Raw genomic sequence first — 17,550 nt, 5'->3', positions numbered from 1 at the left:
TAGTGAAAATTAAATTTCTGATATCAAAACTCTATTAGAAGGGCATTTGGATCCAGTAGACAATGATTCCAGGAGGGTGTCAAGACAACAATACATATGATTTGAGGATATCAGTGTCAAGTATTTTATTGTGAAATGTGAGGGAAAACTAGTGAAAGGAAAACTGCACAAACACAAAGAAAATGGGGTAAAGAGATATTTGCACACTTTACTACATGAGACTCTCATTGGCGGCTGGTGAGTCGAGTGCAAACTCCACTACAAATGAATGCCTCAGAGCGTTATACTCTAAGCCCCTCCTCCGGGTAAATTTATTTCTCCCTGAGAAGGTGAGCCACTAAGACAATTATGTCAATAAAATACAGCACTGTACTACATAATGTTGCAACATATTTCCACCATCACATCACCATATGGGTAAGTATATTTTCATTATTAGTCATAACATTTTTCTTTCTCCTTTTTTAAAGGTTCTTCAGGTGGTGAGCAGCCCCCCTCCAAATCTGTTGTTGGTGGATCCTCTAAAAGAAGCTCCCATTTCCCCCAGAACCACCCACCACCACCGGTGGAGGATCTCCAGGTGAGTAAATTAATTTTGTGGTCACACACCTATTAACAACTTCATTTCTACTAGGGACTTAGGTTGGTGATGTTGTAAACTAGTTTACCACATCACTTTCTACAATTGCATATGTGAAACTATCTGTTTTCGCATAAATTTAGGCTCTCCCTGTAACTTCAACCATCAGGACCCCACAAATGAAACCCACAGAAAAGGTAGGATTTGGAGGGTGGATCATTTCCAGCACTACAGGGACATTGACATGGTGATGATGTGTTAGTGTGTAGGGGTAGGTGTGTTGCACATGGTATGTCATACTCAACTGTGCCTGATCCATTCATACTAACACAACACACACTAATGTCAGCCCCATGTCAGTCATTGCAGCCTCAAGTCTCTACTTTTTGCAGCAGAACTTGAAGAGTTTCTAAAAATTTTGAATAGATTTTGTGTATACCTTAATTTTTGTACATGACTGTAAATCCTGTACATACCTTAAAACACCACTTCATTCTCTGTATACAAAAATACCTAAACATAAACATGTGTTTTTTGTCAAATATGGTGAAGGGCCAAATTAATTTCCCATGGAGAATTAACATAATGTTATGTATAAATCTTTCTAGGGAAGGCAAGTTTATTTATAGAGCACCTTTAATACACAAGGGACCTTCAAAGTGCTTTTCAGGGTGGGGAAAAAAAGTTTAAGTGCAAGAATTAAAAGCATAAAAGGCATTAAAAACAATTTTTAAAATAGTACAACAAAAGAATGCATGTGTAATGCGCAAAGTTTTGTGTTCTGTTTCTTGTTTGTGCTCCCTGTGTCTTGTGACTGTTCCCCTGTCTTGTGTCGGCTTCCTGCTTGTCATGTGATACTCTTCCCTTGTGTTTCTAGTGTTTTCATGTGTCACGTGTCTTAATTAGTGTCCAGGTGTTTCTTGTTCGAGGTGTGTGTGTGGATTGATGTATGTTTTTGCTTCTTGTCATTGTTGTTTCCTGCTGTGTTCTATTTTGCTCTCTGTTTAGTGTTTAACTTATATGTTCAGTGTTTAGTTTTTAGTTTCTCTGTTCAGTGTTTAGGTTCTATGTTCAGTCTTTAACTTCTCTGTGTAGCCTCTAGCTTCTCTGTTTAGCCCCTTTTGTCTGTCCAGTGTGTTTAAGTTGTTTGTTCCTTGTTTAGCCCCTTACTTTGTTTAAATCAAATCAAATTTAATTTATATAGCACTTTTCACAACAGAAAGTTGTCATAAAGCAGCTTTACAGAAATCTTGATCCAAGCCTCCTATGAGCAAGCCAGGGGCAACAGTGGTGAAACTCCCTCAGTGCATGAGGAAAACCTTGGAAGGAACCAAGACCCATCCTCCTCGGGTCAATGCCGGAGACAAAACAGAGAACAGAACGGCAGTAAAAGTGAACTGATGACAGATGAAGGGGTTACAGTAATGTGAATGTGCAATATTAATGATATGAGTCTGAGGAAAGAGGAGGTAGTCCCTTTCTGGTAGATCCTTTTATTCCTACCAGATTTTCCACCCTGTCAGCAGCATCACATGATCTATGGTATCAAACACTGCACTAAGGTCAAGCAGCACCAGAATAGAGATATAGCCCTTATCATGTGAAAGGAGTAAGTCATTAGTTACTCTTGTTAGAGCCGTTTCTGTGCTATGATTTGGTCTAAATCCAGACTGAAAAATGTCATTAATGTTATTGTTTTTTAGGTAAGAGCACAACTGCTGTGACACGACTTTTTCTAGAATCTTAGCAATAAAAGGGAGGTTTGATATTGGCCTGTAGTTTGCAAGCTCAAGAGGGCCAAGATTGGGAGTTTTTAATAATTGGTTTGATTGCCGCTAGTTTCAGGGGTTTAGGAACATATCCACTGCTGAGGGAGTTTATTATTGTGAGCAATGATCTAATTACTTTAGGGATGATTTGTTTAAATGACTGTGTTGGTATAGGATTCAATGTTTGTTTTAAAGTTCCTGTATTATATTTTGTTCCATGTGTTTCTTGTAGTCAAAACCTTTCCATTGTCCATATCCATGTAATCCTCCTATGAGTCATCTTCCACCCCTACTCTTGTAGACTCAAGGGGTATTGGATCTATGTTTCCTATTAGCTTTTATTGGTTGCATCCATGTCGTTGATCATACATGGCTGCTGCTGCTATGGGTTGCTAGCCCATGGCAGCCCCAAAAGGGTCTATTCCTCTATGTCAGCTGTCTCTCCAAGCCACCACAAGGTCTTTCCCCTGTAGTCAACTGCTCTATTCACTAGGTAACCTTGATAATTAATTATAATCATGCACAAGATAAGATGTAAAATGTCCAATGCCAATTCATTAGAGCTTCACATAGGGCCCACCCCACTCTCTTCCTACCAGCAGCCACACAATATCCATTGTTTCAGTCCTACAGCTACACCCTATGGTTGCTGTGGCCATTTATGATCTGATCAGCAAACCAGCTACCTTTAACATCTATGGTTAATCATTGAGCCCATCACCAGAGTACACAAAACACTCACTGCATCACTAGCTCTTCACAGGAATCATCAGGTAGGCACCTCCCCTTATCAGTGTTTCGTTGAATTAAGCCCACAACACTTCCAGAAGGCTCAACAGTGAAGTCTGGTGTCCCAGACCCACTCATCTCCAAGCCACATTTACAGTAATTCCTTACCCTTAACCATTAACAAGCGTAAATCCACACTGGCCTCCCTGGTGACTAAGGCTATACCTAGCCCCACTGGCACCGTTAAGGCATGCTCAGTGCCACCAAGTCCATGTGATCTTTATGTGCTACATTACCAACTATCATAGCAACACCTCTACAGTGCATTTCCCCAACTAGTCTGTGTTCTCCTTATTCACAACCGCTGACTTGACCTTTCAGCTGTTTCTGATAACTCCCTCACAGCTGCCTTTAGTTTCTGGCCCCTAATGCCAAACTGCACAAGCAGGGATGTGGCAAACATGGCTACAAATCCCCTAACACCTATCAGTATTTAGTCACAATTTTAGTCTGCATACCCCTATACTTTCACCACCCTCTATGTGCAGGCTAGGATTCCCCCTATCATATGCTAGGTGGGCTTCAGATTCTCAGACGATGTCCCCTTGTCTATTGATAAACCGACAGTTAAAAGTCTCTGGATTGCACCACTCCAGAGATGTAAACCCACATCCATTACTGCATGCAAGCAAGAACGGACAAGAAAGTTTACTCAGATCAGTATCTTTTATATGGTGCGACTGCGACAACAGTCTAAATGCTGAGGCATTAGAAGGTCATAATGTCACATCCCAGCAAGGAGCTGGCTCAAGTCAAATTGTGCTGTTGACCTAACTAAATTGAGTTAAATAAAGTTATATTGATAACTTAAAAAGTTATATTGATATTGTAGTTAAATACAAATCTAAAGCTTAGAGTCCATCAATTTCACTGCTTCAGTTGCAGTTTTCTGCAGTGCGTCCAGCCATGTGTGGAAAAGAACAGTTGTTATCTTTGGAGTCTCTCTTTTGTCTAAACCTCCAGATGCCGTTTCTCTGCCGTGAGCAGAGAGAGGGCCTAGCATACTGGACTGAGACTCTTTTATTTTTTACAGACACTGGGGCTTTGTAAACACATTAGACTGGGTTCAAGCACGCAAACCAACTGGAGAGCTGCAAACAGTAAGGAAACAGCCTCAGAGTTTTATAAAAAGGGTTTTTTGTTTTTGCTTTACTTCACTCATGGGAAAATGTCTCTCAAGGAACAGTGTCTTGCTCATCTCTGGACTCCTTTTCTGAGCAGTTTCACAGCTGGTGTCTGGAGTAGAAAATAAAAGAACTATGCATTCCATTACCATTAAATTTTTTTTATATAAGACACTTTACAGTCTATCTAGATCTCAAGAAAATAATGAGAAGGTTTATATTATAAGGCAAAACTTACTAATTTTCCTGCTTGAAAGTCACTGAACTTTTTAGTACGGCCCATTCTACTGCAGTATTCATCTGCTGGTGGACTCAATGGGGGGCAGTCTCCTCCCCTCGTTCCTGCCCTTCAAATAGCCAGAGTGTTCCAGTGTGTTTATCTATGGAAATGTATTCTCTATGCTTGATTATGAAACACTTTAATACTTATGCCATGTACTGTACATTGTATGTATGTTATGGAAGCAAGGTATGTTTATTTGTTATTGCTCTACAGATCTGGAAACACCATCCATGATCTGTCAGGTCATGTCATAGATTTTATGTCATAGATAGCCATTTCCATGTTACTTTGTATTACTGTTACTGAGTATATATTATTGTACATAAAAAAATATGTAAAATTGATTTTCAGTTTTGCAAAACCAAACTCAAGGTATAGCGTTGAACAGTCCATGCAGATATGCTGAACTTAGGTCCAATAGCAAGTTAATTTACTCATTAGTGTTTAATAATAATGAGCAGATGTTGATGTTAATTATGAACTACTGGCTTGTTATGGCTTAAGTACATTACAAGGGTAATATGATGCCTCCTTGTACTTACTTTGTTCTTAGTTACATTTCACTTAGAAACTTGAGACAGACATTAGCGAGTCATCACAACCGCCACCAATGTGCAGCATCTCCCTGAATGACAGCTGTTACTAGAATGGTTGTAAAAAAAATTGCAAGTTGTTATTTGCAGATAAAAATCTTTGAAGATGTATTCAGTTAAAAGAAATAACAAACTACACTAATATTCATCTCTAACCTAAGTTTTATTTTATCTCTTCAAAATATATCTGTTTGTTCAGAATGATGTTAATATTGTTCAGCTCCCTACAATATACAGAATTCAGTAGACTACAGAATACAAATATATATTTTCTGTCACGCCTTCGTCCTGTCAAGTCTGTTGTCCCCGCCATGTGCTTTATTTGCACATGGCTTTGTTTGTTATTGTCCTTGTCTCCGCCTTTGTTCCGCCTCCTCGTCTGTCATTTAACCCGGCCTCCTCGTTATCTGTCCAGGTGTGTCTCATTTGTGTCTTGTATTTAAGTTCCCTTGTGTCTCTCCTGTTTCGTCGAACATTTCTCCGTTGTCCTCATTCTAGTCGTGTCATGTTGTTTATCTCCCGTTTCTAATCCGATTATGTTTGTTCCCGAGTTTTGTCGTTTTGTGTATTTCCTGTCCCAGTAGTTTAATATGTTTTCTTTATTGTTTGTCTATCTTTTGTTAAAATAAAGCTCTCCGTGTGTCAGCAAGTGCGTCCGCCTCCGTCAGTCCGCCCCGTGATCCGTGACATTTTCATTCATTATCTGTAACCGCTTATCCAGTTCAGGGTCGCGGTGGGTCCAGAGCCTACCTGGAATCATTGGGCGCAAGGCGGGAATATACCCTGGAGGGGGCGCCAGTCCTTCACAGTGCAACACACACACTCACACATTCACACCTATGGACACTTTTTTGAGTCTCCAATTCACCTTGCATATGTCACTCAAGCAAAAGCTAGAAAATGTGCCACTTTTCAATGTTGCAGAGATCTGAAGGTTTCAGTAATTTTATCAGGCAAGGAAGTCAACAGATGCATCGACAGCATTGTCACCAAATGCCCAGTGCCGGTGGCAAAGGAACCAACATCAAATAAATATATTAATATGTATTAATTAATATTATAATATTTATAATATAATACTATAATATAATACTTGGGGCGGCACGGTGGTGCAGCAGGTAGTTTCGCAGTCACACAGCTCCAGGGACCTGGAGGTTGTGGGTTTGATTCCCGCTCCGGGTGACTGTGTGTGAGGAGTGTGGTGTGTTCTCCCCCTGTCCGTGTGGGTTTCCTCTGGGTGCTCCGGTTTCCTCCCACAGTCCAAAAACACACGTTGGTAGGTGGATTGTTGACTCAAAAGTGTCCGGAGGTGTGAGTGAATGTGTGTGTGTGTGTGTTGCCCTGTGAAGGACTGGCGCCCCCTCCAGGGTATATTCCCGCCTTGCGCCCAATGATTCCAGGTAGGCTCTGGACCCACCGCGACACTGAACTGGATAAGTGGTTCCAGATAATGAATGAATGAATGAATATAATACTAGATATATATATTAGTTTTTTTTACTGTAAGACCATTATGAATATTCCTTTTGTCTAATATGGTTTCCTTATTCTAGCTTATTTGCGCTACACTATTGTCTTTATTGATATCATTTATTGGAATATTATAATGAAGCTTTTGCACCACACACCCACACATTCACTCACACACTCACACTATGGACACTTTAATAGCCAATCCACCTGCCAATGTGTGTTTGGATCATGGGAGGAAACCAGGAGCACACAGAGGAAACCCATGCAGACACAGTAAGAACACATCAAACTCCAGAGGGGGGCACCAATGTAAATTGATAGTTAATAGGTATGGGATCATTATTAAAGCATTTTTCTTCATGGTGTATAGGAATTGACTTCAAGAATAAACTTGTTTTGCTTGACTTACAACACTGACCCCCTCATTAAGTATGATAAATTAAACTGCTGTCACACCAACTGAAATAGTCACAGTCAACGGAAAGTCAGTATTATGTCTTATTATAGGTAATGTAATATTATTATACTATTATAACCTGTGGTATATGACTGCCAGTACATTATTTTCATGTTTAATTCTTACAGAAGATGTGTACTTAAAACACAAGCAACAAGTTTCCTTCCACTGTCATATTTTTATTAATTAAAATTATTGGGTTAAACAGATTTTAAAAAAAGGTAAAATTTAATGTATATATTAAAATATCAGTTTGGCGTATTTTCTCTTCAGTATTTTATTCATTTAAAAGTTGCTATATTTTTGATTTTGCCTTTTTACTTAAGTAATTGTTTTGCACACTAATTATGGAAGCTTATCAGTATTAAAATTAAAATGGAAATGTAATATTCAAAATGGCAATAAAATTCTAAGTTTGAATTTAAATTTCCCTTTCGTACATGTTTTTTTCGCACGTTTTATCTCAAAATTACAATTCATTCAGATACATTTTAGCCCCTTATGGTTCCAAGTATATTAACTAGCACAAAAACATGACTACATAAAAGAACTTACACTGAAAGGTACTGTATTGAACCTAAAAGGGGTACAGCCCCAGTGACAAGCTTTTGTACACTCTGACCTTTGTACTTTGTTCAAATCTGTACTTCATTTTCTTAGTATGTAAATTTTTGTTTCATTTACATATGTAATCGAAAACAGAATATACAAACCGGATTCCAAAAAAGTTGGGACACTAAACAAATTGTGAATAAAAACTGAATGCAATGATGTGGAGATGGCAAATGTCAATATTTTATTTGTAATAGAACATAGATGACAGATCAAAAGTTTAATCTGAGTAAATGTAACATTTTAAAGGAAAAATATGTTGATTCCAAATTTCAGAGTGTCAACAAATCCCAAAAAAGTTGGGACAAGTAGCAATATGTGGCTGGAAAAAGGAAATTGAGCATATAAGGAACAGCTGGAAGACCAATTAACACTAATTAGGTCAATTGACAACATGATTGACACTCTGAGAAGCTCTTTTTATACACAGTGTCTCTCTGAAGCCAAGATGGTAAGAGGATCACCAATTCCACCATTGTTGCGCAGAAAGATAGTGCAGCAATACCAGAATGGTGTTACCCAGCGTGAAATAGCAAAGACTTTTAAGTTATCATCATCAACCGTGCATAACATCATCAAAAGATTCAGAGAATCTGGAACAATTGCTGTGCGTAAAGGTCATGGCCGTAAAACTCTACTGGATGCTCGTGATTTCCGGGCCCTTAAACATCACTACACCTCAAACAGGAATGCCACTGTCAAGGAAATAACAGAATGGGCTCAGGAATACTTCCAGAAAGCATTGTCAGTGAACACAATCCACCGTGCCATCCGCCGTTGCCAGCTGAAACTCTACAGTGCAAAGAGGAAGCCATTTCTAAGCAAGCTCCACAAGCTCAGACGTTTGCACTGGGCAAGGGGTCTTTTAAAATGGAGTGTGGCAAAACGGAGGACTGTTCTGTGGTCAGATGAATCACAATTTGAAGTTCTTTATGGAACACTGGGATGCCATGTCATCCGGACCAGAGAGGACAAGGATAACCCAAGTTGTTATCAACGCTCCGTTCAGAAGCCTGCATCACTGATGGTATGGGGTTGCATGAGTGCTTGTGGCATGGGCAGCTTGCATGTCTGGAAAGGCACCATTAATGCAGAGAACTATGTTCAGGTTCTGGAACAACATATGCTCCCATCTAGACATCATCTCTTTCAGGGAAGACCCTGCATTTTTCAACAAGATAATGCCAGACCACATTTCGCAGCAATCACAACATCATGGCTACGTAGGAGAAGGATCCGGGTACTGAAATGGCCAGCCTGCAGTCCAGATCTTTCACCTATAGAGAATATTTGGCGCATCATAAAGAGGAAGGTGTGACAAAGAAGGCCCAAGAGGATTGAACAGTTAGAGGCATGTATTAGACATGAATGAGAGAGCATTCTTATTTCTAAACTTGAGAAACTGGTCTCCTCTGTCCCCAGACGTCTGTTGAGTGTTGTAATAAGGGGGGCTGCCACACAGTGGTAAAAAATGGCCTTGTCCCAACTTTTTTAGGATTTGTTGATGCCATGAAATTTTGAAACAACACATTTTTCCCTTAAAATGATACATTCTCTCAGTTTAAACTTTTGATCTGTGATTTGTGTTCTATTCTGAATAAAATATTAGATGTTGGCACCTCCACCTCATTGCATTCAGTTTTTATTCACAATTTGTTTAGTGTCCCAACTTTTTTTGGGATCCGGTTTGTCACATATTTTGGGCTAATTACAAAAATTTGCAATTATATTTATAAATATTTTGCTTTTACCTATGGGTGTAATGTTTTTTCCAACCGGGATTGTGAACTGACATGTACAATTAAATACTAATAGAAGTGTTACATAATGGAAACTATTAAAGAAATAATGGTTAAACTATTAGGAACCACTCCGGTTTCCTCCCACAGTCCAAAAACACACGTTGCAGGTGGATTGGCGACTCGAAAGTGTCCGTAGGTGTGAGTGTGTGAGTGAATGTGTGTGTGTCTGTGTTGCCCTGTGAAGGACTGGCGTCCCCTCCAGGGTGTATTCCCGCCTTGCGCCTGATGATTCCAGGTAGGCTCTGAACCCCCCCCCCCCGACCCTAAATTGGATAAGCGGTTACAGATAATGGATGGATGGATGGATGGATTAGAAACCATTAAGTGCTAATGGGTTACATGATAGAAACTATTAGATGGAGACACCATTAAAAATTATGAAAAATTATAAATTCTTAATGGAACCTACTGTACTTTGAAAGTACATTTGTGATGTGACTGTTACTCGTCTTTTCAAAGTTTAACTTTAATTCAGTGTTTATTGAATGACATTTAGGTACCTGATTTCAACGTTGAAATAACGGGACGTCTTTGATGTGACTTTTTAGTCGTCTTTTCAACGTCAGTGTTTGGACGTCTTTTCAACTTTCATTTTCAACCTTAAAAAACGCTGATTGAACGACATTTAGGTACATGATTTCAGCGTTGAAATAATGGCTTTTAAAGGACGTCTTTAATGTGACTTTTTTAGTCGTCTTTTCAACGTCTGTGTTTCAACTTTCATTTTCAACCTTAAGAAAACGTTGATTAGACGACAGTCAAGTAAGTTATTTCAACGTTGAATCAACGGCTAAATGTTTACTGGGTATAATGAGCCTTTCAGATTTTTGAGACACTTTGAAAATAAAGAGATAATATCCGCGGGAGGAAGCTAAAGGTGTAGTTTTTCCACGGTATGGAAGTTGTTCGTATTTCGCCATCTAGCGGAGACAGAATGCAACTAGTGCACCATTACGATGTTTCGTGGTTACGACACATCTCCCATTTACTGTATAAAGCCTTGTTTTGACTTAAGTGGTTTTGCGTCATAAACATCGTAACGCGAACTGTTTTTACACGGTTACGCGGCTCGGGATAGTGTTAGGATAGGATAACTTCTTACAGTATGTTATTTACGTACAGTATGTACGTATGTTCCGACTTACACTGAAAATCGGTTTACGACGCGACGTAGTAACGGATCAAAGTCGAGGACCCCCTGTATCTGAATTTTTTTCTAACTCGTATTTTGGTATCTGAATTTGGTCTACCAAAGTTGAGCAACTTCAAAATATATTGGTAGAATTTTTTTTATTTGAATTTATTAACCTTGAATAATAAGAGTGAAAACGTGTTCTTGAAAATTCACTGTTATGGTAAATGTAAAATTAATCTACGTATAACCAGGAAGGAAGATAGAAAGATCAATGCTCAAAGAATTCTTTGGGGAGAACAAAGGAATAAGACACACAGTCAAAGATTCTCTCTTATCTCTCGAATTTATTGAACAAATCCAAGCCATATATAGGACCCCAGTCACGTACACCATTATTACATCATGTCTCGTTCCATCAACCCAAACATTCCCTTATTGGTACCTCATTATCTTCAACTTTATAGCTGCCAGGAAAAATGGTGAGAGATGTCCTTCAGTTGTTGACTGCCTTCCTTCTAATCTGCTCAGCGCCTTCCTCCCACAGGTCACCTTAACCACACAATGCAATAAGTCCCTTCAAGCACTAATGTCTACATAATTTAGTAAGAATTAATCAAAACCATTACTCCCTGAATATATTATGTCATTAGTTATTATTAACCATTACTCATTAGTGTTAATCTGCATTTTTCCATCACATTCCTCCCTTTTTATGATTTAAAAACACAAATGCATGTGAACGTTTAATCATAATATTGCTAAAAGAAAATGCAAAAATATAACATCAACTATAGACTAGCTAAGCTTTCAGTCTAGGCATCATAACTCATGCACTTAAAAAAAAAACATATCGAATGATTACATGTCAAATGATTAAATCAAATGATTATTTAAACTTATAAAATCAACTTGAAATCAGCATTAATAAATGAAAAGTGAGTTAAATGTAAAGATTTACTCCCCATCCAATAAGGCATAGATTGGCGGGGGCATTTCAAGAGGCATCTCATCCAGCGGATTTCTTTCACGACCAGAGGCTGCAGGGTCAAGCTCCATGTACACATCTGCACTCACCATACTAAATGTAACAGAACGCTCAATAATTCTGATGATCAGACTTCTGATACAGGGAATAATACAACATCCGATTAGTGCTATTACTAATAGAGAAATGATTACCGCGACAGCCAGCTTCAGCCCCAATGCTCTCCATTTGCCAAAATAGGAATCAAATCATGCCATCTAGTCAATGTTTACACCTGAAAATCCATACAACTCCTCAGTAAAAGTTGTTGACTCCTTCATCGACTCAGTGAATGACCCATTTGCTGCTGTGTGATTAGGAATGAAAGTGCAGCAGTGATCACCAAACATGTGACATTCATGATGTATAACTGAATAGCTGAATGTTATTGAGCCAGCTGCTAGAGCACAATCTCTAGGACACATAAAGCCCCCCTTCATTGACTGATGTCTTCATCCATACACATTTTACTTTTATTCCCCTGCAGTGAGCATTCTATCTTTAATGGATCTGGATGCATTTTTCTCATGTCTTTGGCACAAGTGGAAGCATTGTAAGGAAACGTTAATAGGAACGTCCCGAGTACCCATATTACACATAACATGATGAATTTGTGGCTGTAGTAACAGCATATTTAGCTTTTCGATGCCAAAGATTTGTACCTGACCGTATGGTGTCGCTGGGATTGAAATGACCCAGTCAATGTTAGTGCCAACAACATCAACCAAAAGATAAAGATTAACAGTTCAGCTGGACTTGGAAGGGCCCAAACCACCGCTGTTCACCACTCAGTCTCCTGTTTCAAGGAGTGTAACTTCCCCTCCAACGGTTTAGGCAAGGCCTGTAAGTGAACAGAACGCAAGTTTGTTAGTAATTTCTTACAATAGGACAACATGTGGTCTTCCAAGAGTCCCACGTCATCCATGTGGCCTGGTGGATCCAAACAAAATTTCAAAAGGTGTTAAACCAGTTTTGGTTCTGGCTCGCATACTTATATACATCAAAACCAGTGGTAGTGCCTGCACCCAATTGAGCCCTGTTTCCACACAACATTTCTGAAGCTTGCTTTTGATTGTTGCATTCTCTCTCTCGACTGCTCCTGCACTCTGTGGATGATATGCACAGTGTAATTTCACATCAATGCCCAGTTTCTCTTCTAGCTGGTCCATTGTCACTCCCAATGCATCGAGGAATAATGTGCTGAATTAAAACTTTGGCCACTGCCTAAGTGTCTTGTTTGCTGGTAGGGAAGCATTCAACCCACTTAGAAAACATATCCACTACCACCAGACAATACCTTTTCCCCTCGCACTGGTTAAGTTCAATGAAATCCATCTGCAAATGTCCAAATGGCTCATTGGGTGGAGGATGTGGCCTTGGTGTTATTTTAATGCCTTGAGCTGCATTGTGCTGGGCGCATATGAGACATTTTTCACAAAACCTTTTGCAAAAATAGTGAACCCTCTTGTGTACCAGATTCGCTGTACTGCAGATACCATAGCCCCTTTGGATGCATGATCTCTCCGATTAGACAATTTTGCAAAATAGGGAAAATAAGCAGAGGGTAGGCAAGGCCTACCATCTAAAGCTTGCCACATTCCATCCTTGAAAATACAGCCTGTTTGCGCCAAGCAGAACGCTCTGCTTCTGAGGCCTGCGAGGTTAGTTCTGTGTGTGAGAGTGTGAAAAGGTGGAGCTCCGAAACACAGGATTCCTGAAAACAAGAAAACAATGGATAATTTTTTTTCTTTGCTGCTTCATCTGCAAAATGTGTGATGTGCAATGTGTTTCCCTGTGGATGTCAGAAAAATTCCTGTGGGACCATATAATTCAAAATCAAACACACAGGAATATGCATATTTGGAGTCAGTCCAAATATTTACAGTCTTACCCTCAGCCTGTTTGCATGCTTCTGTGAGATTCAGCTTCCAATTCAGCTTCTTGAGCTGAGAATGACCCTGGCAACCTGCCAAAACACAAACACTCATGCAGAGATACAACAGCCAACTTGGTTCTTTCGACAAGTGTCATGGGACGCTAACCCATCAACAAACAAATTAAAATAAGTGTTAGGAACTGGAATATCCTTAAAACAGGTCTCCAGGAGCAGACCTGAGAGATGGCTGTCAAAAATCATGAGGCTCTCCATCATCCTGTGTAAGGAGCAGGCTTTAGGATTGTGCAACACTGAATAGTAACATTCAGCAGTTAAAGCAACAAGGCAACAAGTAACCAGCGTGCAGCTGACAAATTACATGTTTCCTGTTCTGACAAAAATCAACACCTCATGTTGAACCACAAATTTTTTTCAAATCAAATTTTTTTAACACCATGATGTCTCTAGAAGCTAGGATCGCCAGTTTTGCTGGAGAAATATGCACATGTGCATATTAATATTAATTATAGACTACCTCATGAGAACACAACAATGCAACAGTATCTTCATGACATGCTTCAGCATCAGACAAACACACCAACAAATAACCTACTAAAGACGTGCACTGCCTCCTGGAAAAATAAATCCTTAAATCAGCCTTAAGGCCTGCATTAAAAATGATCAGTGATTCTGCATAACCCTGAGGCAATCTGGTCCATGTCCACAATTTACCCTTAAATAAAAATACCAACCAGTACTGGATTTCTGGGTGCACTGGAATGCTGAAGAACGCATTCACTAAAATAACACCTGGGATAAGACTATGTGCTGATTTGGAAATTCTGGAGAGAATTTCTCAGAATTTACTGCCTGCAGGTCTTGCACAAATCTCCACTCTCCAGATTTCCCTAAAGCACTAACATTTATTGTTCTTCACCAAATAAATTAGGGTATGAATCGCTGATTTAGGGCGGAGAACAATCACACCAGCAGCGACGAGCGAATTGAACACTGATGTGATGCCCTCAATAGTGACGCGCTTGAGCGGCTTTTTCGGTTGATAGTGCCTTTTAGGATTAACTATTACAGGTTGGGCGCATATCATCCCCAACTTTATTTGCACTTTGCATATCAGCAGTCTGGGACTGCAGCCAGATCCTCAGGAGGAACCGAAACCCATACACAGCTCTGGTTTGTGTGTGTGTTCATGTCAATTGAGAAAACAGAAGCCACAGCTGTGTATTAGACGTGGAAAACTTCAGAATTTTTTCCCCCTTTTTTTCCCCACACCTCCTCCATGATCCCGCCAATCATTCAAGGAGGTGCACTTGCACTGCCATGGACCCAGATCTCTCCACCCATCCTCAAGATGTTTAGACAGTGATATATGAGGCTCAGAATGCAAAAATATACTTCTTTTTTGAACAAACAGTTTAAACAATTGCTTTTGTGAGGGTGAGAGGATGATCTGAGCCACGGAGTGACAATTTTCCCACTAGAGATACACAAGCTTTAGCTTTTCACTTAAAACCCATCAAATTCCTTTATCAAAAAATCTTCGTCAGGCCCTTCATGCATGTGCACAGTGCGATGAAGGTCCTCTACTGACATGACATCGACCCAGTCTGTAAGAAATTTAGACTTAACAGTGGACAGTAAATCTGCTGATAAAGCCAAGCTTTCCCAGCTTCCACTCATATGTATAACAGCAAGCCACGTGCCTGCTTCACCATGGCATACACCACTGTATCCTCCACACAGATCTTGATGCACATAAGCACATAGAAAATCCCTAAATCCCTGCTCAGGAGATTAATTGGGCGAAACTTAGAAAACAAAAATGCAATTTTTTTCTCTGTCTGCACGGAGCATCCTAAAGACTCTGTTACTACATCTGTAGCTTTGGCCAGACACTCCTTATGCTGAGGTCTAATTGAAAAACATGAAGCTCAAATGTGGTTACTCATGAATCTACTGAAAGCTAAATTCTATCTTTGCTACTGTCATCTTTATTCTAAGCATGACAACAAAAGAATCAGTTCGTGTTAATAATAAAAACTGTTCACTTATCGATTCTGGTGTTCGTCCAGGCACTCCATCCACATCCAGCTCCTCCACCCCAAGGCCTCCTCTCAGTCGGAAGGCTCCATTGCTTGCGGGGCTTGTCTCTGGTCTCCGTGTGTGTTGGGACAGTCACTTATGAAGTGATCAGGGCTTCCACAGGCGAAACACCCTGCGCTTCTGCCAGCGTTGCCATGGCCTCTTCCGCGTCCTTGACCCCTGCCTTGACCTCTGCGCTGTCCCTCACCTCTTTGATCTTGGTCTGTTGCCTGCTTCCACAATGCCAGCTGTGCATCAACTAGTTTGCGCTCGTCGTTTTTCTCTCTTGGCTTTTTTTTTTATTATACCAACCCCAGGTTGATAAAACTCTTTTTTTTTCTGTTTCTCTCATAGAAACTGCTCTTGTTTCTCCCATAGAAACAAACCTGATGTCACCTATATGTTCCTCTCTAGCGGACTCTTTCTAAAGGCACCTTACTCAATGGAATGTCCTGCCCTAGGAGCTCGTCAGCTTTGGAAACATAAAATCATCACCACCTTACCGCGGTTCAATCGGTGTTCCCTCCTTGCGTCCCGTGCCAAGTTCAATATCAGCGGTGCCGGTGGACCCGGAACGGAGCCACCTCCTCACTCTGGAGGCTTCTGGTGGATGGCTGGATTTGCTCTTTCAATCCGCCTTTTTTCCCCGCTCGGAAGACACCAGACACACGAGATATCCCGGACAACGAGCCACCAAATTGTTATGGCAAATTTAAAATTAATCTACGCATAACCAGGAAGGAAGATCGAAAGATCAATGCTCAAAGAATTCTTTGGGGAGAACAGAGGAATAAGACACACAGTCAAAGATTCTCTCTTATCTCTCGAGTTTATTGAACAAATCCAAGCCATATATAGGACCCCAGTCACGTACACCATTATTACATCATGTCTCGTTCCATCAACCCAAACTTTCAGGCAAGGCCTAAAAATTCAAGAGCAATTATATTCAGATGTATAATTGCGAAGCAAAATATTCAGAGGTGGAAATCTGAAGACTTAAATTCAAAAGCAACAAAATTCAGATGCATAATTTAAGTGCGAAAAAAATTCAGGGAATACAAATTCAAAGGTGGTAATATTTCAAAGTCTGCTGAGACAGATTTGCTTTCATTCTTGTTTCTCTCTTGTTTTCTGAGTACTGTTTATATTTGGTGTGTGATTGTGCTTTGGTTGCTCAGCGTTTACATTTGACTTATTTTTGTTCAGTGTCGTATTAATAATAGACAAAACACAGCACGTCCAAACCAGACGATGTGTTTTTCTTTGGTAAGAGATGCTTGAGTCGCTCGGTCAGTTTCATGTGGCAGATAGGGTCAGAATCACGTGACTACAGCTTGGTAGTGGGGTATTAAAGGGACAGTACATGAACACACAGTGGCGACATTACAGAATAAAAATAATCAATATAGACAAGATTCTTCAATTCTGAATGTTGATTTCAATTGATTTTCAATTAATCGTCCAGCCCTAGCTAGATGTGCTGAAGGGATATATAGCAATGAACATGATTTAGTACAAAAATTAAATTGTTTTTAATGTGTTTGGTCTCGGAACTGAGGAGGTTAATATGATGTATGTACAGTGGTGTGAAAAAGTGTTTGCCCCCTTCATGATTTCTTATTTCTTTGCATGTTTGTCACTCTTAAATTCTTAAAACAAATTTAAATATTAATCAAAGACAACACAAATAAACATTTGTTATTAAGGGAAGGGCGACACAGCAGGTAGTGTCGCAGTCACACAACTCCAGGGACAGTCCCACTCCAGGTGACTGACTGTGAGGAGTGTGGTGTGTTCTCCCTGTGTCCGCATGTGTTTCCTCTGGGTGACTATCTGTGAGGAGTGTGGTGTGTTCTCCCCGTGTCCGCATGCGTTTCCTCTGGGTGACTGAACTGGATAAGTGGTTACAGATAATGGATGAATTAATTAT

General features: G+C 39.9%; 1 protein-coding gene across 1 annotated transcript in view; it reads left to right on the top strand.

Annotated features, from left to right (window-relative positions):
- The first annotated feature begins 659 nt into the window (after positions 1 to 659).
- ppp2cab (protein phosphatase 2 catalytic subunit alpha b) overlaps positions 660 to 17,550 on the top strand; it is a 40,269-nt gene continuing 23,378 nt past the window's right edge. Inside the window, exon 1 of the mRNA XM_066646147.1 lies at positions 660 to 777. Within this exon, the coding sequence (XP_066502244.1) occupies positions 760 to 777 (18 nt within the window). The 5' untranslated portion in view covers positions 660 to 759. The remainder of the gene's footprint in view (positions 778 to 17,550) is intronic.

Source organism: Hoplias malabaricus, chromosome 15 (assembly GCF_029633855.1).
Source record: "Hoplias malabaricus isolate fHopMal1 chromosome 15, fHopMal1.hap1, whole genome shotgun sequence".
Lineage (NCBI taxonomy): Eukaryota > Metazoa > Chordata > Actinopteri > Characiformes > Erythrinidae > Hoplias > Hoplias malabaricus.
This window is presented reverse-complemented; position numbering and strand designations above follow the sequence as displayed.